Below are 23,094 nucleotides of genomic sequence, written 5' to 3'. Positions count from 1 at the left end.
CAGAAGCTTGAAAGTGTTCTCCTTGTTCAAAAAGAAAAACTGAAGCAAACCATAGAACCTGACGGGCTAAATGCGGGTGAAACCTTACCTGACCCATGGACACCGACGTTTGGTCACTTGCAATAAATTTGTCTAGATATTCGAATGGTAAAATAATGGAAGCTCCCTTTGTGTAAATTAATGAGGCTAATAGGAATATGCAATCTCTTGTGTGAACAGCCTACCTATATCATCACACATTGTTTTCACGAGTTTCAATAGCACATACTTTAACATATAGTAGTGCTAATAATCATGATAAATTAGTGCGTATTAAACTCTCAATCAATAGATACTATGTCACTAATGTAAAAGGAAGTTTGCGTGTGGCTTGATAGTTAATGCAACAGAAAGATATCTTAGAGAAACAGTAGATTATCGTATAGGTCAGGAAATAACCAATAGACAGCAAGGGAGTGGTGTTGACCTTTGTGACGTAAAGTTCGTACATAGTTCCTAGCAAAGCGTTGACCTCTATCCACGGTTTCTTGAACTATAAACAAACACTGATTCTGAGATTTGTGGACGTAATTTGACCACTTAATTTAGTCAAGATTTTCCTTCGATATATTCACAACTCACTAGTTTGGTTACCCATTAATCTCTTGGTTCACTTTAGCTTAATAACTTTAACTTAATACCTACATCGCACATTATTTGATTCGGTTCGGTATGTTTCTATTTCACGAGTTTCACATGACCATATTAGATGGTTCATAAGATTAAATTGAATTTTTAAACCAAACATGTTTTCTTATATGAACATAGGGTTTGTGGTGATGAAGAAATGCACTTTTAAGCTTTTACGAGCTCGCTAATATTTATCGAAATAAAAACTTTTTGTTTGTTTGAAATGTGAAATATTTTTAACTTTTTGACTTAACCTTCGTCTTAATATTTTATTGCTACAAACTACAATGTACAATGGCCTTTCATTTATACTAAAATATATAATCGTGTTTGATTGGGCGTATAATTAAGGGTCGAATTTTAGAATTCAAGTTAAAGCAACTGTCTATTAGAGGATGTATAGCTGCCATTTGCTTAATTTAGAAAATATAAATCAATGATTCGCGGTCTTTGACAAAAAAATGTAAAATTATTAAATAACTTAAAATTATAAATAAATATAACTAAGATGAACGCCTTTGCTTCGCCTTGCATCTCGCCTTAATCAGCTCGGACCGGCCCATGAGGCGATGCGAGGGATTCACTCATGGTTCGTCACCCATATAAACGTAAAAGTTATTTGATTTTTTTCTTATTTTGTATGTCATATTTATATAGTTGAAATTTTCTTCCTAGATTTTCTTTGACAAGGAAAAAGTAAATCTTCTAATCGGATAGCCATTTTCTATAGATGTAAAAACACAGTGCTCATCATAGTATCACTACAACAACGTTAAAAACATTCACTACCACAATGTATTCTAAAATGCAATGCTTAAACACAAGGATTTGTGATGAACTCAAATACTCCACCGCAAATCAAATCAAATCAAATTAAAAGGCATTCAATATAACGCAAGAGAAAAAAGAACAAATCATTGTTTACTGACCCTACAATCACCACGTGATATTTCTCCGTGCTTTAGCTTCAGTCACACGCTATCGCTAATCACTTTCCGATAGGTCACCCATCATTCCACTACTCCAGCTCAAGCACCACTACTCCAGCTTAAACATGCTTAACTCTGAAATCATAAACGGATGCATCACAACTCAGGATGTTACAGTATACCTAAGATTAACTCGTTTTATTTCAATTACCAAGCAAGTTTTTACTTAAATAATTGCATTTTAATTTCTTTTATAAACGCGTATATGTACCTCAACGTAAGCAAATAAGCATGTGCATGTACATGCCCATAAAATGGTATCCAACTGAAATGAGAATTAAAGAATGATACGCCCCTCTCCCCGATAAAAAAAAAGATCGCTTGAAACCTTTCTTTGCCTTTTTAACCACATTTCACGCGTCAACTCGTCTCGATCACAACTATAAACCCTAAGTCCACCCTCTCCTCAATTTCTCACAACACAATTTTGATCTCTTCCTCTCCACATTCACATAAACAACAAAATAAGAAGAGGAAGAAGGAGACAAAGAAGAAACGAAGAACTATCTCTATATCTCTCGAGCTCTACTCACCAACACACTCATAGATCAAGAGAGAAATGGTTCAATTCATGAAGATACTCGTGACAATGGCATTAACAATCGCCATCACGGTCGGCGTCATTAGCACCACGACCACTAAAACCACCACCACGACCGCAACACTTTCTCTCGAAGACCCTTTTAAGGATCTTACACCGACAGGAGCGGTAATGATCAGACCAAGTCGCTTCTTGGCCCAAAAAGTCGACGACCAGGGTCAAGGACCTAAAGCCCGCAACCCTAATGCAGCTGACCATTGCAATAAGGAGCCAGATATCTGCAGCAGCAGCTATTACAGCACCGGAGCAAACTCTACAATGGTTTGTTGCAACAACAAGTGTATGGATCTATCCACCGACGACAAAAACTGCGGTGCGTGTAAGAACAAGTGCAAATTCGGGCAAACATGTTGTCGCGGTCAGTGCGTTTACGTGGCTTACGATAAGCGCCATTGCGGTGAGTGTAACCATAGATGCAATCTTGGCGAGTTCTGCGTCTACGGTCTCTGTAACTACGCGTAACGAATCAATCATTCATTATCGTAAAAAAAGAAAAGCGTAAAAAAATAAATTTAAGTAAAATATACGGTTGATTTATTTACATGGACGCTAAATGGTTGGTCCAATTAATTATTACTTCATAATTAATCAAGTGTTGTGTGTATTTTTGGATTCTCATAATGTTTTGAGGGGTATATAAAAAGAGATCATTTTTCTATTTTTAATGTCTACGAATAAAACGGAACATCCTCGTTTCCAGTCATCTGCTGTTTTTAATAAGTTTATATAAGAGTGTGTATTATTATATACACTCCAGTTAATATCATGGATAATGTTGTTATACTTATAAATACATAAAATAAAATCTCTTTCCTCTCGATATATCAGCACATCTCGACATTTACAGATAAACATAAAAGTAAATATGATGTGTGCAAACTCAGATGACATAGTTGTAGAAAAAAAACTGATAGGTGATATAAGAAAATGTAGAAGACTCCATTAATTGCTTTTCATACTGAGTCTTTGGCGGGCTTTTGACATTAGCAATTTGTCTTCTTCTTTGATGGAAGTTGTTGTGCATTCTTTCCAAGTCATTTTAGCCAACCCCATGGTCAGGACCATGCCTCAAGAAAAAATTGGCCACAATCAAAACATTTGAGATGTGCTGATATATCGAGAGGACCCATTAAAATGTTTCAAAATAATGTCCAAACCCGGCTACTCTGTATATAGAAAGCTATATTCGAAAAGATATGTTTATTATACATAAGCTTTTAAATTATAGAAATGACTATAAAACTTTTTCAAAAAAAATAATTGCAGATTCAGATAAATAAGCGACATAAGATTTGTTTAAAAGTTACAATTTGTATTTGTAACTGAAAATCAATAATTTTTTTTTTGTGAATAAATGACTAACGAGAATAAGTTGAAAAGACTGTTTCACAGCTTAATTTAGAAGAATAGTTTATTCCAGTTCTTATTTATAAATATTTTTAATATACAAAAAACTGTGGAAGTTTTGTTATCATTTAAATCATAACTATCTGTGAGTTTATGACCATCTTAATATTCTGTTCTGAACCGTAACTTTTTATTGTGTTTCCTTTGTCCGTTATCCCCTCATTTAAAAAAAAAAAAATTATACTCCAACAACCTCTCATTCTCTCAATTTTAAAGAAATGAATAGTACATCTTTAAATTTGAGGGGCACTGTTGAAACTATTAAAACACTATTTATTTTCTAATTTAGTCTTCGTAACTATACACGTCTCGTAATTGTATAAAAGACTTTTTTCATATCATATTTTAGTACATAACATTATATTTTTTTAAAAATAGTATGTTTTATTGATTTTTGAATGTTTAATGATTATATTAATATAATTATTGATAATTCTGAGGATTAAATATAATATACTGAAACAAATTAGAAAAATAGTTAAAGATCACTATCGGAGAATTACTCCTTTATCCCTTTATTTTAGGTGGAACCCTCTTTTAAAATTTTGGAAATTGCTGGAGATGCTCTTAGACATATAAATAATAAACACATAAACACATATGTACATACACAAAAATGGAAACAGGGTGAAAATCCCCATTCAAATGTTTTATGAAACTATATACAAGTTCGGCTCTAACGTTATTGCTGGAGGCTCTTTTTGTAGCAGCTATATATTATTAATGTAAAGAAGAATCACTTGACCCATTGGCATTAACACTAGTTCTTTGTGTTTCAATGCAAAACATTTTCTTGAAGATGCAAGTAATGAGTAACTCAACAAATTTTAGCAAAAAAAAAGTAATGAGTAACCAAGATGATACAAAGGAGCAGAATGCAGGTGAGAATTGAGTAGAAAGAGCAGTTTGAGGAGAGACTCTATACAATTAAAATAATACTAGATTCTGACCCGCCCTTTGAAGGACGGGTATATTTTTTGTTTTAATATAATTATCATATTTGTGTTTTCTTTGTGGTTATATTTGTATTTTTCTTTGTAATTATATTTGTGTATAAATCTTAATCAAAATATATTTTATTAATAATAGCAATTTAAAAATTGATCTGGTATATTGCCGGTCGAACCCGCCAACCCGAAGATTTCAATTTTGTTTATATGATCCGCAGGTTGGCGGATTCGACCGGCAATATACCGGATTAATTTGTAAATTGCTATTATTTAATAAATTTTTTGATTAAGATTATACACAAATATGATTAGAAAAAAAATACAAATACAATCACAGAGAAAACACAAATATAAAAACTAAATTAAGACAAAAAAAAATCTAGGGATATATTAATTTCGGTCAGGCCAGACCTATAATCAACAAACTATACATTAGGCCCGTGCTTTGGAAATAATAACTCATACCAGGCCCATTTGCTAACATATTCTGATGCAATTATAAAAGAATTTGATGCACGTATATTTGATTAAATAAAATATTTAGATGCAGTTAGAATTAATGGATCCCGGATATTTAGATGTAGTTAGTTATGGTTTCATTTTCAAGTATATGACGTGAAAAGTTAATTGGTGGACACAACATACATCAATTAGTCATACAGCAAAATTAATAGAATAGATTATTTGGTAATTTAGAGCATTTTCAATCCTATTCTATGTTCTAGTGGTATTTTATTTTTCATTATATAAAAAAATAATTTACTCTATATAATGAAAAATAAAATACCGTTAGAACATTACTAAAATAAAATATTACTAAAATAGAATTCAATTCTATTAAAGAGAGTTACTTTATTTTGAAGGAAAACAAAAAAAAACCATTGGAGTTAGCTGGTTGTGATATTATGTGGGGACACTCTAAGCGAATAAGAGGGACTTCTTCGAGGCTTTTATTTTGGGCCCTAATCGGATCTATTGGAGTGGTGAGGCAAAAAGGCAAGCAAGCAAAGAGCAGACACTTTCCTCCTCCTCCTCCTCCTCCTCCTCCTCTGCATCACCATTCACGAAGGTAGAACTGACTCCATAACTCTCGAAGCTTATACCTTTACTCCCGTAAGTGCTTCTTTCTCTCTCTCTCTGTCGGATTCATCCTCAAGTTTATGGTTTTCTGTGTTTTTTCTTTCTTGGCCCGTTCGGCTTAAGCTCAACCCACCGATCTCAATTATAAAATAAAAACCCTGATTCTAGGTTTTGAAACCGTCGAAAATGTCTTAGCTATTTCACTCACTAAGGACATGCCTCGTAGGTGTTCGATAAAATGCCTAAAAGAAATCAGAAGTTTACGACTATGGATATTTATCCAAAATTAATGTTTTTGTTTTGTTTGCCATATGGTAGAAATATGGGATACTTGAAAGTAGTACATGGAATCATGATAGAGATGAATAGCTTGCGACTAATTCCTTGTCACTACATTTTTTTTGTAATCTCTTAACATATGGCCATTTGCTTGCTTCATCAATCTTTAGTGAACCTTAACAATGTTCATATATATATACATCGAATGTTTTAAGGGCTAGATGGATGGATCTAAACAGAAACTGAAGAAAGAATGGTTGTTTTTTTTGGTTTTGTAGGTTGTTGTTGGACAATGAAGAAGGGAATACATCCACAGATGCAATGGATCTCTTATGTGACACAGAGCGGTAGATTGATGCACGTCATGATGACTAGAATCCACCATGTTGGCAAAGTCTATCACTTTGGTGCTAAGCGTCAGCTGGCTCAGAGCATTGGTCAGATTGCAAAGTTCAAGCGTAGGTTTAACGAGCAAGAGGAAGAACCTACCCATGACAACAACAACATCCAGAACCAGAAGAAGTAGTCCAACTCTTGTTTACCTTTCCTCAAAAAAAACAATCTGAAAAAGGAAAGGCTTTTCATTTATACAAGGCACTATGAACCTTGCTTTTACTTTTCCTGTTTGATTTTCACAGTTCTGGAGTCTCACTGTTGTTTACAAACATCTATGAAGTTTGAATCATTCACTATTTGTTTCGTATGATCAAACCAAACAACAAGGTATCAAACATAACATTTAAAACTCAGCATGTAATTCAGACAGGGTTTCATACGGTTGCAAAACATCAATAAAGACTTTTCTTCTGAAAGAATCAAACTACAAAGATCAAAACACTGACAAGGTAATTCAAACAGGGTAACATGACATATCTAGTGTGATACATGTTTCTAGTAACTGGGGAAGTTGGGGTTGACATCGGCTGTCCAAGCCTCCAGTCCTCCAATTATATCCTTAGCTGAACTGAAACCCCAATCACGAAGATACTGAACAGCTCTCTGTGAGTCATTCCCACGCCTGCAAACAACGTAGAGGCTCGCATTTGTGGAAGATCCGGTGTTAACACAGCCATATTCCTTTTCTTTCAGAGCTGAAGTAAGCTCGTTTAACCGAGCCTCTAAGTTTGCAAGAGGGATGTTGAGTGAGTCCGGGAGAGAGACTATCTTATAGTGATGAGAAGGTCGAACATCCAGAAGAACATGTCTTTCCTTCTTCTGAAGGATTTCTTTGAATTCTTTGCTGCTGATTCTTGATTCCGCAGGAAGAAGGTTCAACGGGTCCTGTGATCAAACCGGTGCAGGTTAAAGATATCTGAAAATGTTGTTGGAAACAAGAACAATGGCTGCGAGAAAAGAAAGAAACAGAGAACAATACCGCAGACAAAGGAAACTGAGTGAACTCCTCATAGTCGAAATCCTTGAACTGCTGCTTATTGAAAGATGAATTGTCTCCACAGACTGTGCATTGGGCTGACCTGCCTCTGATCTTGACCTGTGCAAACTCTAGACTTAATTAGTTTTTTAACTATAGAATGAGTTTAATGAAGAAGAATAAAATGCAAAGTGTTAAAACTTTACAATGCGGATTCTTGCAGATAAAGCGTCAAAAAGAAGCATCCGTTCAGAGAGTGGCTCGCCCACCATGCTCGCGAGTTTAATAGTCTCTAGCGCTTGTAGACAACCAATCGCACCCGGAACTGAGAGAACAAAACGCATTTCAAGAATAAAGAAACTGTAGAGACTTGTCTTGCACTAGAAAGAAAAAGAAAGAGCAACCGCCATTCATGTACCTACTCCAAGAACTCCACTATCAGAACATCTTTGGCACGCTGTTGTCGGTGGAGGAGTTGGAAATAGACAACGGTAACACGGGCCTCCTTTATGATTATAGACAGTAAGCTTGCATACAAGAAAAGGAAATCAAAAGGGTAGCTTAACATCTATACAATGAGTAACACAACACAACAACTTAGTTTGTCATATATAACATACCTGCCCCTCCATTCCAAGCGCAGCACCAGACACCAAAGGCTGTATATAAGTCACACGTCAATGCTTCTGACTATGACTATGTATAAACATGGAAATAAAAGAGAAATCATAAGACAGCTTCACCTTTCCTAAGAGAACACAGCAATCGCTGATCATGTAACGGCTCGGAGGGTTGTCGGTTGCATCTACTATGATATCATATCTAATTTAGCCAGTCAAGGAAACAAATAACCATATTTAATAATCTACTGCATCTTCCTGAAGCATGTGTACATATCAAAGGATACTGGCTGAGGATTTCCAAAGCATTGGATGTGCGAAGAGCTTCCACATATTCATCAATCTTGATCGTCGAGTTTATTCTGGATGTGAAAAAAACACAGTGATTAGACCAAGAGGGTAGGGGTGAGCATAGGTCTCAAAAGTATATTATTTCTCAGGGGGTGCTTGAATTTACGAGCGACAAGCAGTAGCAGCAGATTTCACTTTGGGATGACCAATAAATGCTTCCGTGTGTATAACCTGGAGGATAAACAAATCATAAGAGATAGTAATCAGCAAAAAGGTAGTATCTTTTGTTCACCTGCCAAACCAGAGAAAGTGGCAAGAAAAAGAAAGAGCTGCCAGAGGAGATTTTTTCTACAAATCGTACCTGCCTATGCATATTGTTGAGTTCTACAACATCATGATCGATGATACCCAAGCGACCTAGAAGGATACAATAGAAAAGATGGTGAGCAAATCATAATCAAGGGAGAAAGAAAAAAAGTAATTCTATTGATATACAAGTTAGATAGAGTGTAAAAAACATACCAACACCACAAGCTGCGAGATACAATAAAGCAGGTGAACCAAGCCCTCCAGCTCCAATGACTAGAACCGAAGACTTCAAGAGATTTGACTGCCCTAAACTCAAACATACACACACACAGAGCAGAAACGGGTCAACAAAGATTGGTTTTGAGAAAGACATTAGCACAGAGTAAACAAGCAAACCAGGTATTGATAAAATGCATATATCCACAGGCAACATATCACTTCGCCTTAACATTATACACCAGAGGAGATATATATAACCTATTTCCTTATAATTTCCAAAAGTTTTATCAAAAGAACCAACAAATACTATTCCTTTTTTCCTTAAAACTAAGCTTCATAGTAGATATCATTCAAATATCATTAAGTTTATCTTCAAAAAAGATCCAAAATTTACAAGTGAAATCAAGACAGTCAAAGAGAAACAGAAGAAACCGAATACATAGTTTCCATCTTTCAGCTCTAATCGTCACTAGCTGAATCCAGAAAGACAGTTCAAATAAACAGAAAATTGAAGGGTAGTAAGAGTTGCATTTGAGTGTTTGAGAGCAAAGTAGTACCTTCAACACCAAAGGAAGGGAGTAACAGTTGGCGACTGTAACGGTAAATCTGATCAGGAGACATCCCATGTTCAAGCCCGTGTTCAATCTCCGTTGGAACAGAGCAGCCGTTAGACACGGCATCGCACCGTTCAACCGCCGCCGTCGTCTCATGGAGCTTTGCTTCGAGAGCAGAGATACGTTGCTCGATTTCGGCTTTCTGTAGCTTTAGCTCTTTCAGTTCACGGACGATTTCGCCACCGTTCGCCTCCATCCCACCGATGTTAAACAGAGGAACCCTAGAGTAAGCAGTAAAAGAGGACAACGTTAGTCAACGGGATAATACGTTGACTGTTTTTTCATTGGTGTTTTGAATCTGTGCCCACGTGTCACATAACGGCGCGTTTTTGTTTCTTTACGGACAAAAATACGATATTGGTACGGCTTTTTCCTTAATTATAACAAGTTTTTTTTTTTTGAGCTAAAATTTGGTGCACTTAATTATAACAAATTTTGTAGCAAAATACAAGAATTGCTTCTCAAATTTGTAATTGAGCATTGCAGGTGCAGATTCTTGTTCATGTTGAATGTACTTTGATTCGTCTTCACTTGTCTATCTTCTTCACGTCAACTTGGGATATGGTCAATGTACCAAACCACGACTCCCATCACATGTCTGGACGTTCTTGTATGTGGTCCGCGCTCTGACATGAAGGCATTGATGACCAATGCTGCAAATAATATCCAAAGCCGAAACCATGGTCACTGTTTCATGACTTATTAAGATCATGTGTGGGTCGATCTCGAAACCCATCAAAAATTTAAACTACGGCCCATCATTATAACACGTAAGACACCACACGTGGCATCATAATCATAACCCCGTTGATGAGACACCCATCATACATAAACTATTCTAATAGGAGAGAACCCAACTCATAAAGTAAAGTGACCAGATAAACTCCATCTATGGTTTGATCTGATCTTACTTGCAGTTTTAAAGAGAGAGACCTCCCCAAAGAAAAAAAAATCAAAATGTTGAGAGCTTATGTGTATCCGAAACTAATTACCAAGACTAATATAACATCATCATGTCTTAACTCTCTTTATCTTAAGGTATATATACTCAATGATCCTATTGAAATAAATTGTATGGATTTTAAAATTTTATCTACATGTAGAGAGGAAGTGCGAGTGGTGGGAGGGAAGAAGGAAGAGCTCCTTCAACAGCGGAGGAGTTCACAAGACAAGGTGTTGCTAGCCAGACGGTGAAGAAGACGTACGACGGAGCAGCGGCGACCAAATACGTATCCAATGATTCTGAGGCAGGGAAAACGAAAGTGAGAAAGGAGTTTCGACAGAAGGAAGAGAGTAGAGACTCTCACAAGAAGGAAAATGATGATGATGAATGATGATGGTTTACCTATTAACACTTCTAAATGAACATGATGAAGGGCATGTACTTGTTAGTATCATTGTAGATATGGACAGATGAATAGATGATAATATATGTTTTTTTGTAATAATAATATAGTAGTGTGCTTTTGTATATATCTCTCGAGTATAGAAGCATTGTTGCTTTGTTTTCTTGTCAATTATTATCGGCTTGTTTGTTAGTTTCATTAGTTTAATTTATTCTATGTTTGTTGCTGCTCCTATAAAATATTTTGTAGTTTTTTGTTTGTTTGTCTGTACGTAGTTAAAAATATATATCATGATAATAAACTAAGTTGTAGTATTTTTATAATTTATTTTATTTTGAGAAAAATAAAAATGGCTTACCAATTAAAAAGTAAAACCAGTACAAATCAAGAGAAATTCTTTAGGATATATAGTTCTTTTTAGTTTTTTCACAAAATATTTTTTAAGAAGAAAAATGACCCAAAAACAGATTTCATTAAAATTTAAATATAAATAGTTAACTAATCTAAATTTAGGATTTAAAGTTAATGGGTGCAATCTTGGGAGTTGGGTTTCAAAATAAAAATTTAATATTAAAATTTTCAAAAAAAAAAATCTAATTTGGTTGTTTTTTAGAAGACTATTTTATTGACAACTGAAAGTAACTATTTAATAATATATAATATTACTTCAAGACTGATAAAAATGTAAAGATACATATTTTTTTTTGGGTCAAATAAGATACATATATTAAAAAGAAAAAAGCTAAAGACAAAAGAGGATCCAGTTTAATTGGATTCGTGGGATTAATTAGTGGGCCTAGATAGAACCCAACACTGGATCTTAAGCCGATGTACACGTTCGCCAAAAACCCTTAGCCAAACGGGAAGCTTACAGATTTTCCGAGCTCTGTTCGCCGCCTTAGAGTCAATCCTCCGTCACCGGAATTTACACCTCTGTTTCTTCCAGGTATCTCTTTCTGATTCCGATTGCCTCTTCCATATCTCACTTAATTCAACTCTTCTCATCGCTTTGAGGTGATCAAATCTGATTAGGTTTTAAATCCTTGATCCCGTCTCTGCATTATTTCTTCTGATCCATCAAAGGGATCCATGCTAAGAACTAGTTTGATTTAATCTTTTCTTATTGAAATTGAAGCTGATTGTTTGATTGATCTCTATTACCAAATGGCTAAGATTCTGGAGAAGTTTTAACTCAATGTTTCAGTAATGTACTTCTTTTAAGCTTTACAGAGATTGGTGGTTACAAAGGGGGGAGACATAAAAAAAGGATGAGTGGGTTTAGAGCATTCAAAGCACAGGTTCCCATTAAGTGGAGCGAGAGCTTGTACATAACCTTAGTGAGAGGTCTCCCTGGAACCAGGAAGCTCCACAGGCGTACACTCGAGGCTATGGGACTCCGCAGATGCCATCGCACTGTTCTTCACTCCAACACTTCTTCCATTAGAGGAATGATTCAACAGGTCTCTCTTTTTATTTTATTTTTGTGGCATTTTTCACATGTCGATCATGTTCCTCTCTCAAACGTGTTGGTGATACCCTCTGAGCAGGTTAAAAGGATGGTTGTTGTTGAGACAGAGGAGATGTTCAAAGCTCGCAAAGAAGCTGAAGCCAACCACAAAGCTCTCCGCCCGCCGCTTGTTGTCAGTCATTCAAGCCCTGCAACTGGCTCATCCAACATGTCTTGAGGATTTTCAAGAAGATGGTAGCGCTCTTCAACCGTCACTTTGTTTAAGCTCCACTTACACTTGTGAGGGAAGTCATAAGTAGTCTAGACGCGATAAGACAATTTCGTTTATCAGTGAATTTGGTTCCTCTTTGTGTAACACTGGGTACTTGTGTATGTTTACTCTCATTTTGTCAAATCTCGAATCCATCAGTTTGGTTACTTTCTGTGAGTATACAGAACATATATTTTCCTCTCGAGCTTCTCACCATACTCCACTCTTTCGTCTCTGAACTGAACTCGTAAATCTCTAAATACACCGTGAAATCATAATTGTTGTCGCGTCTAGCACCCACAGCTCGTTGTAATCCAAAGCTGCAAAGTATTCCTTGCAATGGCCGTACAGAAACAGATAAGCTCTGCATAGAGGAACAGCTTATGGATTGTTAGGGCAAAGTTCGCACTGATATTTCCCCTCCATTTCTGTTCGCCACTGCAGAACACAGTGTCATCAACATGACCGGACTCCAAGCAGACATGGGATGGGGATCAACATTATTCAACTACCAAACTCGGCGAAAGTAGCTTTTAGTTTAAGCTACTACTTCAATCAATAATAGAAAATCCACAAATCAAAGCCCATTCCATTGGTATTGTTATCATAGGATCTAATAATAATGTCACCATCGTCTTATTGAAAACTGTCCATTAATTATATGTCACAACATATTATCGAAAACCATAAAAGACCAACTAAAATCAGAACAGATACATGCCTCCACTTGCAACACCACCGGTCTGATGGAGCATTGCATCGATCTCATCTCCATCTTCCATATCAAGCTGGTAAAAGTGTAAGATTCATGGTTTAGTAAATGATACCAATTCGAAAAACGGAAAAAAGCTAGAGATAAGAGTGAGTGTGATATGTGATAGGACCTCATCTGGAGTCTGCTCAGCACGGAGACGACGCCCATCAAACAAAAAAGCAATTGCGTTGAGATCCACAGATTGACGGTCGCAGTAAGCGTTCATAAGCTTCTTCAGCTGAGTGCTCCTCTTGATCTTAAAGAAGACTTCATTTCCATCCTATGCATCATCACCAAATCAAGAACAAAAAAAAAAGATCAAGACCGTATAATTTGCATAAAAAGCGAAAAGCTTTAATGAAACAAAACGCTAATCACAACTCTCAAAGCAAATCTCTATGTTGTTTTCCAAAATTTCGATTTAAGCCACGCCTAAACAAGAATCTCTGCCTCTGTAAGCAACTCATACACAAAGCTTAAGACTTTATCAATCAATGAACTAACACAGCTTTCCAGAAACTTTTAAAAACGATTCCTTTTAGACACATATGCCCATGAAAGTTCTACATATGTTACAGATAAGAGGCCGAATCTAAATCAACGTCACTGGATTTCGAGAGAAACCAAAAACCCTAGAGGGAAAAAAACCTGGCCCTTGACTTTGAGATTGATGTGAACTCCTCCTTGTTCACCGGGCTTCTTGTCTTCTTCCTGAGTAGCAGACATCTTCCTTTTTATCAGATCAAAACCTACGATCAAGTCCTGAGAGAGATTCGCCGCGATTGCAGAATTGAGATAGAGAGAAAGAGAGAGAGAATAAATAAGAAGACTGAAACCACTTCTTGGTCGCATCGGATTCTTGTTGGCTTTATCCAACGGTTGATGGTCATTGGTCGCATATCATCTGACGGCTGAGAGAACTTCGAATCCGTATCTGAGACGCTGTCGTTTTAATCTAGAACCCGTAGTGGGCTGATTTAGACCAAACGGGCTCACATGTGGTTTAGTAGTTAGCTAGTTAGTTACTCCTCTGACGAGAGCCTAAAGGCTAAAACCATTTGATATACGATGTTGGATTTTAGATGTAGAAGTTTGGTAATATCGAGTTGTAGGTATTACAAGCGCTCGCTATTTTCAAGTGTTGAAAATATCACCTTCATCTAGTTACTTCGAAAACTTGTTTTTTTTAAATCCGATCCGGATCCATGGTTAAACCGGTAAATTCGGTGACCCAAAAAAAAATTAGTTTGAGTTTTGTTAAAAACTAATATTTAAAAATCCAAAAAATCCGCGAAAAACACTAAAACCGGAATCCGATTACCCGTTGAACCACTAGATAACTCTTACTTATATTTTTTTAGTTTTCAATTATGTTTTAAAATCTATTTTGTATTTTAAAATTTTTAATTAAGAAGTTATGTTTTTCAGTTTTATTATCGTCTACTCTTCTAACTTCTGTCAACGTTGTATCTTTTTTTTCTTTTTTTTCTTCTTTTTTTGATTATTTTGTCTATCACAAACTTCGTTTACTATGTTTTACATATAATAGTTTAATTTGACTATTCACATTAGACATATAATATTTATAAAAAAATGAATCTTGATATTTTTGTAAGATGTCATAAATCTGAACTCTTTACAATTTTTTTTCTAAATAATCTAAGTTATTTGTTATTTTGTATGTCAAATGAAAATAAAAATATAAAAACTAGAGTTAAGTATTTTATAAATTTCTTTAAACATAAAATAGATATACATTACAAACTATTATTTATGTTTTATAAAAAATACTTAATTTTAGTTTCTATGTATTTATTTTCATATGTAATATATTATTTTATATTAAATTAATTCATTTATTAAACTGCGGTTTATCCGCAGTCGATCAGGTGATCCAATGATCCGGAGAGTCATTCGTTTCAGGGTCGGGTTTCAAGACATTGGCAGTAGGCAGTGTTGTTAAAACCGGACCGGCAAGCGAACCGGATTTTTTTGGGGTCATGGGTCAATGTGGTTCGACCGGGTTCGATCCGGTTCAATCCGAGTTTGATTAGACTAAACTAAATTTAATGATATTTTGAATATGTATATTCTTACAAAGATAAAAGATCATATCAGATAAAATATTTCAATAACCATAATATTTAGAAATTTTAAAAAAATAACAAACTAAAAATGTAATAAAAGTAATATAACAATGTAATAGTCCAAATCTCAAATCAATAGAAAAAAATATTTAAATTTTATTCTCCAAGTTTTTGTCACTCCAAATCTTCATCATCTTTACAAAAATTATAGACACATTAGTTAAAAATTTATACTATAAAATAAAATTAAAAATTATACCATGATTGAGTTCTTCAAATCTAAGTTTTCAATTCTTAAAATCATCGAAACAAAAACAATACCTTAAGAAGTAGATACGTGAGTTGCAGTCTTTCATAGACGTCAAAGACTCAAAAAAAAAAGATGAGACGGCTTTACCTTATTAATCTGAATCATTTTTTTATTTTAAAAAGAAAAATTTAATTGTTTTATTAATAAATTTTTGGTTTATACAAGAACCAGGGTTGAGCTAGTTCGTTGGGTCGCCGGTTCACGGGTTTTTAATGGTTCGATAGAGGTTTTTAACCGGTTCAACTATAGTTGGGTTTTGGCATTAATCCAACTCACATTTGTGTCCGGTTCGTGGTTAAACCTGGTCCGACCGCCGGTTCGGTCCGGGTTTAATAACACTGGCAGTTGGTGAATTTTACGTATTCTCAAATTGAACGAATGATAAATGTGTTCTTTATAACCGAATAGAAGGCAAATTAGTGCTTTCCATATTTTTCATGCACTTAACATTAATTATATAGATCCGGTTGGTTCGTACGAGACATCGAACCATCATCACCCGGACCCATCAGGGACCAGCTCAACGAATATAAATGACGAGGGGCCGATGGCTATGCATCAAGAGCAAATTTTGGGCCTGGATCCGGATCTGGATCCAGTTCTGGATTACCGGGTTATAGAGCATTTGCGTCAATCTTAAGCGGCCATAAGTCTGTTTAAAAACCCTATCTCTCTCTCTCTCCCCTAACTCTTTCGCCGTCTCGTTCTCATATATACTCCTCGACTCGCTTCTCTTCTCTTCTCGATCTCACGCTGCTTCAGTTTCTTCATCCATGGTATGTTTCTCTCCGTCTCGCTTGCTTTCGCTTATCGCTTTCCTCCACAGATCGATCCTAGTCCCTTCGATCTCGCTTGATCTGTTGATATCTTACCATCTGGTGTTATACGTATTCTCAGGCTTTACCTAACCAGCAAACCGTCGATTACCCTAGCTTCAAGCTCGTCATCGTTGGTGATGGAGGCACAGGTACCAACCTAGCTTTCATCTTCTTTTCCTTAGAATCTAAAAATATACAGAAACCGCGATTTGTAGAGTTTCGTAAATCTCTGCTTCGATAGGTTGATCTCGTTTAGTACTGTAGATTTTGCATCTCAATTTCGATTAGAAACTCGATTTGCGTAGACTTAGATTTGTTACTTAGCCATGCTTCATATATAAGTGTGTGATGCGTCCATCTAGATCCTGCAGTTTATTGATGAGATTGTCTACAATTGTGGCTGTGTATTGATGACCTTGTTGTGATTATTATGTGCACAGGGAAAACGACGTTTGTGAAGAGACATCTCACTGGAGAGTTTGAGAAGAAATACGAACGTAAGTTCTTCCTCCTCTGACAGAGAGGCTTCGTGTATTCTATGAAATCTCTTTAGATAGCAAACTGATTCTGATGTTTACTTTGTTTTGTGCATTGTAGCCACCATTGGTGTTGAGGTTCACCCTTTAGATTTCTTCACTAACTGTGGAAAGATCAGGTTTTACTGCTGGGATACTGCTGGACAAGAGAAGTTTGGTGGTCTAAGGGATGGTTACTAGTAAGTTTTCTCTTCTCTGTAGTCTGTTTGTTTATACGATTCACTTTATGATACCTGGACCGGACCTGACCTTGGTTGAATTTGGTGTAAAAGCAATCTAAAATATTATAGTGTCAAATCTATAATCTTTATAGAGTCTTGTGTTAGCAGCTTGGTTCTAAGGGTGAAGCTGAATAAGATACCTATTCCTATTAAAGTAGTTAGCAGCATGAAAGATTATCATAAATTTACTGCTTCAAATAGTTTGTTTGACACAAAAATGTGTGTTTTGTTTTGTTGCAGCATCCATGGGCAGTGTGCCGTCATCATGTTTGATGTCACAGCACGTCTGACATACAAGAATGTCCCTACATGGCACCGTGATCTTTGCAGGTATTAACAACACACATTATGCGACATATAAGACTTTGTTGATGGCTATATGTGGCAAATTGGTAAACGGAAATGTGATATCGTTAATATTAATGCGGCAGGGTCTGTGAAAACATCCCGATTGTTCTTTGTGGGAACAAAGTTGATGTGAAGAACAGGCAAGTGAAGGCGAAGCAGGTGACATTCCACAGGAAGAAGAATCTCCAGTACTACGAGATCTCTGCCAAGAGCAACTACAATTTCGAGAAGCCATTCTTGTACCTTGCTAGAAAACTTGCCGGGTATATAATAAACAAAACCCTGAATTGGAATTTTCGTGAGATATTAACTATAAGGATGAAAAAGGTTGATAAAGTTTCATTTTACTTGTTTCAGTGATCCTAACCTTCACTTCGTGGAATCACCAGCACTTGCTCCTCCAGAAGTCCAGATTGACATGGCTGCTCAGCAACAGTAAGCTTTCGAATAAACCCAAATTTTTATCTGATTTCATCGCTAAGCTTTCTTCGTCGGCCTAAAAGATTTGATCTATTTGTAGGCATGAGGCGGAGCTTGCAGCGGCAGCAAGTCAGCCACTCCCTGATGACGATGATGACACCTTCGAGTAGGGAGAGAGAGAGAGAGTTCCGCACTATGTGATTCCGTCACAAGTATTATCATTTCTTTTTTTTTTTGATGGTGCTACTTTTATTTCTGTGTTCAAAATATGAATTTTAAAAGTCGAGGTTTGCTTTTATCGATGTCACTAGTATTTTCCCGTTTAAGTCCCACCTTTTAATTCTAGTTATGAAAACTATAAAAGTTCGTAATTTGAGACAAAAATGCAGATATCAAATATCTCTCTTATTTGTCTATAGCTTGATCACCACTAAAACTTCTGTTTCCATTCTCGCATCCTGGTTATGGTTATGGTTATGTTTATCCTTATTGACACAACCAGGTTGACTTGAAACTTTCAAGATATGTATGATCGACAATCAAAATCCCTATGAATTTAGACATGAAATTATAGGCAACAACCCATAACAGAAGCTCCAACTTTCAAGATTTGTATGATCCGAGGATCAAAATCTCCATGGACTGAGACATGAAATTATAGGCAACAGCCCATAACAGAAGCTCCACTTGCGTTACTCAAATTCCGATACGTAAGATAAGAGACTAGGGAGAATAAGTTACCGCATTTAACAAAAGAAATTCTGATACGTAAGATAAGAGACTAGGGAGAATAAGTTACCACATTTAACAAAAGAAAAGAAAAAAGAAAGAGAATAAGTTACCACTTAACAAAAGAAAAGAAAAAAGAAAGAGAAAAAATAAAATAAAAGTGAAATGTATCGGATCTAGTGGATGGGCGAAGCTAGGTTATAATACATTGACTTAGAAGTTTTTTGTTCGAATCGATCTTGTAACCGGCCTTGAATTTCTCGTCTAACGAGTTAAATAATATTTATTAAAAAAGAAAGAAAAAATGCTTAGATCACTTCAAGAAAAAAAAAAGTTACCACCACCAAAAAGGTAACACAAGTAAAAAGAAAGCCTCTCTGGATGCACATAAATGAAAGACATAAGTTGCATCCTATGCATCCTTAAACATAAATTTCTATAACTAAGACCTGAGTGAAGTCATATGAGAATAGGACTAAAGACTATAATCAAAGAGCAAATCTTACTTGAAGCGACAAGTTTTGGATCCAAATAGATTAATGAATGTACTGAGCAAAACACATTTTTTATTCTTGGTTGAGGGGTTCGGTCCAATACGCAGTTAAATAACAGAGAATTTTGCTTTTACAAAAGTCCAAAACAATCGGTAGGGGTAGTTCCGTAAATTCGAAGTAACCAGCCGAACCACAAGTATTCTCATTTGCCACACTTTAAAAAATTCTATTCTCTTTGCCACACCAAAATTCTAATTGCCACACCTTTTTTTTTCATTTTTCTCTTCTCCTTCTTACCCTCACTATTATATTATTATGTTATATTTGTGGTCCCCCACGTTTTTCTTTCCCATTTTTAAAACATTAAAAACTTGCGGTCCCCCCTCCACATTTCTCTTTCATTTTTTATAAATATTAAAAACATATTCGATTCCCTCTCCCTCATAAATCGGACCATAAAGTCCAAAACCTAACCCTCTCTCCACCTCTCTCTTTCCTACACCTGTCCTTCCTCTCTCCTTTTTCCCATCTTGCTCCCTTTTCTCCAACCACCATCGAACCACATCTTCTTCCTACAACTTGTTTGGCGATTTGGGAGCCATTTTTAAGGTAAATTCATATTTTTTTTTCACGAAATTTTCATAATAATATACTACTTATGTTCTATGCATTATGAGTAACGAAAAATATGAATGTATTTATGTAAAAATCGTGAGAGTTTTCAAAGAAAAATAAAAATAATGTTTGAAAAAGATTATGTATTTTCCTCTATTTTTAACACGATTTTGAAAGGAAAAAACATGAAATTTGTTGGGGACGATAATCTGGGTTGTCTAAGACGTTGTTAGTTGATTAAAAAGTCTTTAACCGATGAAAAACAAAAGTTTTAGGTAAAAATGGAAGTTTTAGGTATATTGTTATGAAAAGGGATGTTTAAGGGTGATTTTATATATTTCTTCTTATTTTCTACCGTTTTAAAGAAAAGTAATACATTACAGTAGTGGTAGACGATATTTTGGGTTGTATAACACCCTTTTGGTCATTTAAAAGTGTTAAATCAACAAAAGTAAAAATTTATAAGAACTACTAGAACTACTGGTACTACTAAAGTGAAATGTGTATTACTTGTATTACCGGAACGACTATGTACCGAATATCTTGGACAATGAGATTCTATAAATGGTTAACTAATCATAATTTTATTTTTTTCAGGGAATTATATGGCTTCTCCCATTACAGTCATATGTTTTGACTATGGAGGAAGTTACATCAAGCATGGGCCTGAGATAAAGTGGATCTCGGGAGAAGATCAAATTCACACTCTAGTGATGAAAACATCTGTGGAAGAGGTTACATATTCTGAATTGGTTGATAGTATATGCAGAAAGATTAAGGCAAATGGAGATGGGATGCTGAAGATTAGTTACTTTCCAATGGTGTTGTATTCGAGCATACCATCATATATTTGGACTGATGAAGACGTTTTGGGTTATCTCATGCAAGTAAATCATGATCAATGTAGAAGTGTTTTACATGTGGAGATCAGCAATGCCATGGATGATACATATGGTGGTATGTCGCTTTCAGGAGATGATGATGAAACTGATGATAGCTATGTTGGTCTTTCTGATGGAGAGGATACTGATACGGAGGATTTGACCGAGGAAGATGAGATTGAGGAAGATGAGATTGAGAAAGATGGAACTGAGCAAGATGGAACAGATCAGGATCATGAGATGGATGGCATGGTCACGCTTTACACAGGTGAACAACATGAAGAGTTTGAGATGCATGAGGATTTAGAGCATGGGTATGAAGGAACAGAAGTCGGAATGGGAGTTGAAGCTGCAAGAGCGGGAGTTGAAGCTGCAAGAGATGGAGTTGAAGCTGCAGGAGCGGGAGCTGAAACCACAATAGTTGTAGAAGAAGAATGGGATGATGGTCTCGATTTGTTTAAGGGTCAAGAATTCAGAACTAAGACAGACATGCAAGTTCTAGTTCAGAGGGGTGCGCATAAGAATGGTTTTGAGTATACAGCTAAGTCTGATACTTGGAGATTTATTGCAAAATGTCGTGGAGCCAAAGAAGGTTGCAAGTGGTATTTGCGTGTAGCAAAGCTTAAGAATTCAGATCTTTGGACGGTTAGAACTTACGTCAAGTCTCATACATGTTCAGTGGTAACTACAAGTACCCTTAGAAATGGAAGGAGAGGCACACAACAGGTTGTTGCATCTGTTTTGGGTGAAGAATATCCCGGTAGATATGACACACCAAGACCAAGTGATCTGATCAGTATGGTTACCCGCAAGGTTGGTGTTAAGGTATCATATGCCACAGCATGGAGAGGAAAAAGGCTGGCTGCTAATGAAGTGCGAGGTACTCCGGAAGAGAGTTTTTCTATGATACACTCCTATATGCACATGCTTAAGTTGAAGAATCCTGACTCAGTAAGTTATGTTGAAGTAGATGCGGCAAAAAGATTTAAGTATCTATTTTTCGCATTTGGAGCTTCCATAGAAGGGTTCGTAGCGATGAGGAAAGTTATCATTGTGGATGGAACACATCTTAAGCATGTTTATGGTGGAGTTCTGCTTGTTGCGACGGCTCAAGATCCTGATCGCCACCATTACCCTATTGCATTTGGTGTAGTGGATGGTGAGAAAGATGAAAGCTGGACGTGGTTTATGAATAATTTGAGGTCAGTGATATCAGATGTAGACGGATTGGTGTTTCTTTCGGATAGAAATGCGAGCTTGATCAAGTCAATACGTGAGGTGTTCCCAACGGCCGCACATGGGTATTGTGTCTGGCATTTGTCTCAAAATGTGAAAGGACATGTATTCAACAACAGAGACGTTTGTGCAATCAAGTTTAGAGAATGCGCATATGCTTATACAGTGGCTGAGTTCGATGTTCTCTATGATGCTTTTTCCAGAAAGTATCCTTCTGCTGCCGAGTATCTGGAAAAGAGTGTTGAAGTGGGAAAATGGGCAAGATGTTACTTTGAAGGAGACAGATACAATGTTGACACAACCAATGCAGCAGAATCTATCAATGGTGTTCTTCGGGAAGCGAGGAAATACTTCATGCTACCGATGATTGATGTTATCATTAAGAAAATGGCTGAATGGTTTAACAAACATAGGAAGAAGGCAGCCCAAATACCAGCCACGAAGAAGCTTGTGCCTACAGTAGAAACCCAGTTGTCAAAAAGATCTTTGGAAGCGAGGTGTTTAGATGTGGTTGAGATAAACAGCTTTCACCTTGAGTACAATGTCAATGGTAGTGACGGAAAGGTTTATACGGTTGATTTGGCAAGAAAAATGTGCAGCTGCAGGTGCTTTGATATAGACAAAATCCCGTGTGTTCATGCATGTGCTGCTGCCAAGTTCTTGAGCGTTGGAACGGACCTCCATCTACAAGACTTTTGTTCGGTATACTATACGGTGGAGCTTTGGGCGTTGGCATATTGTAGGACGATTTATCCTGTGCCACATCAGTCTGAATGGGTTATACCAGATGAAATTCGAGCACTCAAAGTTCTTCCTCCATTATATGTTAAAAAGAAAGGACCCACTCAGAAGCAAAGGTTTCCATCAGCCGGAGAATCTCGTGGACGTGGAAGAGGGCGAGGAAGGGGAAGGGGAAGAGGAAGGGGAAGGAGCAGAGGAGGGAGAGGCGGACGTTTGTATGAGTATTTTGAGTGTGGAAGTACTTCTGCAACCGCCGAGTAGCATGGGACTCTTGTGATTTGAACTATGTGTAATATGTGTAATATGGAACTACTAGTACTACTATTGGAACTACTATGTGTAATATGTATAATATGGACTACTAGGAATTACCTAGTACTACCATGAACTACCAAAAACTACCATGTATTACTAAGTGTTATGCATGTTTCTAAGAACCT

At 36.3% G+C, this 23,094-nt stretch overlaps 8 protein-coding genes across 9 annotated transcripts; 6 read left to right on the top strand and 2 right to left on the bottom strand.

Moving 5' to 3' along the window:
• The first annotated feature begins 2,163 nt into the window (after window positions 1-2,163).
• Window positions 2,164-2,865, top strand: LOC108828123 (stigma-specific STIG1-like protein 2). The gene has a single exon (XM_018601695.2). It carries the CDS (start codon window positions 2,218-2,220, stop codon window positions 2,719-2,721), a length of 504 nt encoding a protein of 167 aa, XP_018457197.1. The 5' UTR covers window positions 2,164-2,217; the 3' UTR covers window positions 2,722-2,865.
• A 2,702-nt stretch (window positions 2,866-5,567) lies between these two features.
• Window positions 5,568-6,667, top strand: LOC108828122 (uncharacterized). Its single transcript, XM_018601693.2, has 2 exons — window positions 5,568-5,729; window positions 6,254-6,667. The coding sequence occupies exon 2, from the start codon at window positions 6,268-6,270 to the stop codon at window positions 6,499-6,501; it is 234 nt and encodes a 77-aa protein (XP_018457195.1). The 5' UTR covers window positions 5,568-5,729; window positions 6,254-6,267; the 3' UTR covers window positions 6,502-6,667.
• A 30-nt stretch (window positions 6,668-6,697) lies between these two features.
• Window positions 6,698-9,666, bottom strand: LOC108828121 (adenylyltransferase and sulfurtransferase MOCS3). Its single transcript, XM_018601692.2, has 11 exons — window positions 9,344-9,666; window positions 8,781-8,873; window positions 8,620-8,675; window positions 8,425-8,489; window positions 8,255-8,329; window positions 8,091-8,169; window positions 7,968-8,006; window positions 7,766-7,874; window positions 7,554-7,672; window positions 7,351-7,467; window positions 6,698-7,256 (listed from the first exon to the last, which is right to left on the bottom strand). Exons 1-11 carry the CDS (start codon window positions 9,594-9,596, stop codon window positions 6,867-6,869), a joined length of 1,395 nt encoding a protein of 464 aa, XP_018457194.1. The 5' UTR covers window positions 9,597-9,666; the 3' UTR covers window positions 6,698-6,866.
• Window positions 9,667-10,248: 582 nt separating this feature from the next.
• LOC108828119 (uncharacterized) lies at window positions 10,249-10,957 on the top strand. Its single transcript, XM_018601690.2, has 2 exons — window positions 10,249-10,438; window positions 10,504-10,957. Exons 1-2 carry the CDS (start codon window positions 10,358-10,360, stop codon window positions 10,732-10,734), a joined length of 312 nt encoding a protein of 103 aa, XP_018457192.1. The 5' UTR covers window positions 10,249-10,357; the 3' UTR covers window positions 10,735-10,957.
• Window positions 10,958-11,533: 576 nt separating this feature from the next.
• LOC108823384 (uncharacterized) lies at window positions 11,534-12,631 on the top strand. Of its 2 annotated transcripts, none has more exons than XM_018596570.2 (3): window positions 11,534-11,692; window positions 11,977-12,206; window positions 12,294-12,631. In XM_018596570.2, the coding sequence occupies exons 2-3, from the start codon at window positions 12,015-12,017 to the stop codon at window positions 12,429-12,431; spliced, it is 330 nt and encodes a 109-aa protein (XP_018452072.1). In that variant the 5' UTR covers window positions 11,534-11,692; window positions 11,977-12,014; the 3' UTR covers window positions 12,432-12,631. The 2 variants fall into 2 exon arrangements, with proteins under 2 accessions (XP_018452072.1, XP_018452073.1); XM_018596571.2 differs by having other exon boundaries at window positions 11,545-11,692; window positions 11,969-12,206.
• A 402-nt stretch (window positions 12,632-13,033) lies between these two features.
• Window positions 13,034-14,055, bottom strand: LOC108823383 (small ubiquitin-related modifier 1). The gene is made up of 3 exons (XM_018596569.2): window positions 13,867-14,055; window positions 13,349-13,498; window positions 13,034-13,252 (listed from the first exon to the last, which is right to left on the bottom strand). Exons 1-3 carry the CDS (start codon window positions 13,942-13,944, stop codon window positions 13,169-13,171), a joined length of 312 nt encoding a protein of 103 aa, XP_018452071.1. The 5' UTR covers window positions 13,945-14,055; the 3' UTR covers window positions 13,034-13,168.
• A 2,182-nt stretch (window positions 14,056-16,237) lies between these two features.
• On the top strand, window positions 16,238-18,303 carry LOC108827578 (GTP-binding nuclear protein Ran-3). Its single transcript, XM_018601006.2, has 8 exons — window positions 16,238-16,391; window positions 16,513-16,582; window positions 16,874-16,930; window positions 17,031-17,148; window positions 17,431-17,520; window positions 17,622-17,801; window positions 17,896-17,973; window positions 18,059-18,303. Exons 1-8 carry the CDS (start codon window positions 16,389-16,391, stop codon window positions 18,126-18,128), a joined length of 666 nt encoding a protein of 221 aa, XP_018456508.1. The 5' UTR covers window positions 16,238-16,388; the 3' UTR covers window positions 18,129-18,303.
• Window positions 18,304-20,734: 2,431 nt separating this feature from the next.
• LOC130500024 (protein FAR1-RELATED SEQUENCE 5-like) lies at window positions 20,735-22,915 on the top strand. The gene has a single exon (XM_056994711.1). The coding sequence runs from the start codon at window positions 20,735-20,737 to the stop codon at window positions 22,913-22,915; it is 2,181 nt and encodes a 726-aa protein (XP_056850691.1).
• Window positions 22,916-23,094: the final 179 nt, after the last annotated feature.

Source organism: Raphanus sativus, chromosome 9 (assembly GCF_000801105.2).
Source record: "Raphanus sativus cultivar WK10039 chromosome 9, ASM80110v3, whole genome shotgun sequence".
In the NCBI taxonomy this organism is placed as follows: Eukaryota; Viridiplantae; Streptophyta; class Magnoliopsida; order Brassicales; family Brassicaceae; genus Raphanus; species Raphanus sativus.
The sequence above is the reverse complement of the archived record's forward strand: the minus strand, read 5'-3'. Positions and strand labels throughout refer to the sequence as shown.

Excerpts from the sequence above, each read along its gene's own strand:
- LOC108828122 (XM_018601693.2), top strand. The coding sequence starts at position 6,268 with ATGAAGAAGGGAATACATCCACAGATGCAATGGATCTCTTATGTGACA.
- LOC108828123 (XM_018601695.2), top strand. The coding sequence starts at position 2,218 with ATGGTTCAATTCATGAAGATACTCGTGACAATGGCATTAACAATCGCC.
- LOC108828119 (XM_018601690.2), top strand. The coding sequence starts at position 10,358 with ATGTTGAGAGCTTATGTGTATCCGAAACTAATTACCAAGACTAATATA. Across the intron at positions 10,439-10,503 it reads TTAACTCTCTTTATCTTAAG|AGAGGAAGTGCGAGTGGTGG; the intron begins GTATATATACTC and ends ATCTACATGTAG.
- LOC108823383 (XM_018596569.2), bottom strand. The coding sequence starts at position 13,944 with ATGTCTGCTACTCAGGAAGAAGACAAGAAGCCCGGTGAACAAGGAGGA. Across the intron at positions 13,499-13,866 it reads ATCTCAAAGTCAAGGGCCAG|GATGGAAATGAAGTCTTCTT; the intron begins GTTTTTTTCCCT and ends GATGATGCATAG. Across the intron at positions 13,253-13,348 it reads CTGAGCAGACTCCAGATGAG|CTTGATATGGAAGATGGAGA; the intron begins GTCCTATCACAT and ends CACTTTTACCAG.
- LOC108828121 (XM_018601692.2), bottom strand. The coding sequence starts at position 9,596 with ATGGAGGCGAACGGTGGCGAAATCGTCCGTGAACTGAAAGAGCTAAAG. Across the intron at positions 8,676-8,780 it reads TCTCGCAGCTTGTGGTGTTG|GTCGCTTGGGTATCATCGAT; the intron begins GTATGTTTTTTA and ends GTATCCTTCTAG. Across the intron at positions 7,673-7,765 it reads TAGTGGAGTTCTTGGAGTAG|TTCCGGGTGCGATTGGTTGT; the intron begins GTACATGAATGG and ends TTGTTCTCTCAG.
- LOC108823384 (XM_018596570.2), top strand. The coding sequence starts at position 12,015 with ATGAGTGGGTTTAGAGCATTCAAAGCACAGGTTCCCATTAAGTGGAGC. Across the intron at positions 12,207-12,293 it reads TTAGAGGAATGATTCAACAG|GTTAAAAGGATGGTTGTTGT; the intron begins GTCTCTCTTTTT and ends CCCTCTGAGCAG.
- LOC130500024 (XM_056994711.1), top strand. The coding sequence starts at position 20,735 with ATGGATGATACATATGGTGGTATGTCGCTTTCAGGAGATGATGATGAA.
- LOC108827578 (XM_018601006.2), top strand. Across the intron at positions 16,583-16,873 it reads CGTTGGTGATGGAGGCACAG|GGAAAACGACGTTTGTGAAG; the intron begins GTACCAACCTAG and ends TTATGTGCACAG. Across the intron at positions 16,931-17,030 it reads GTTTGAGAAGAAATACGAAC|CCACCATTGGTGTTGAGGTT; the intron begins GTAAGTTCTTCC and ends TGTGCATTGTAG.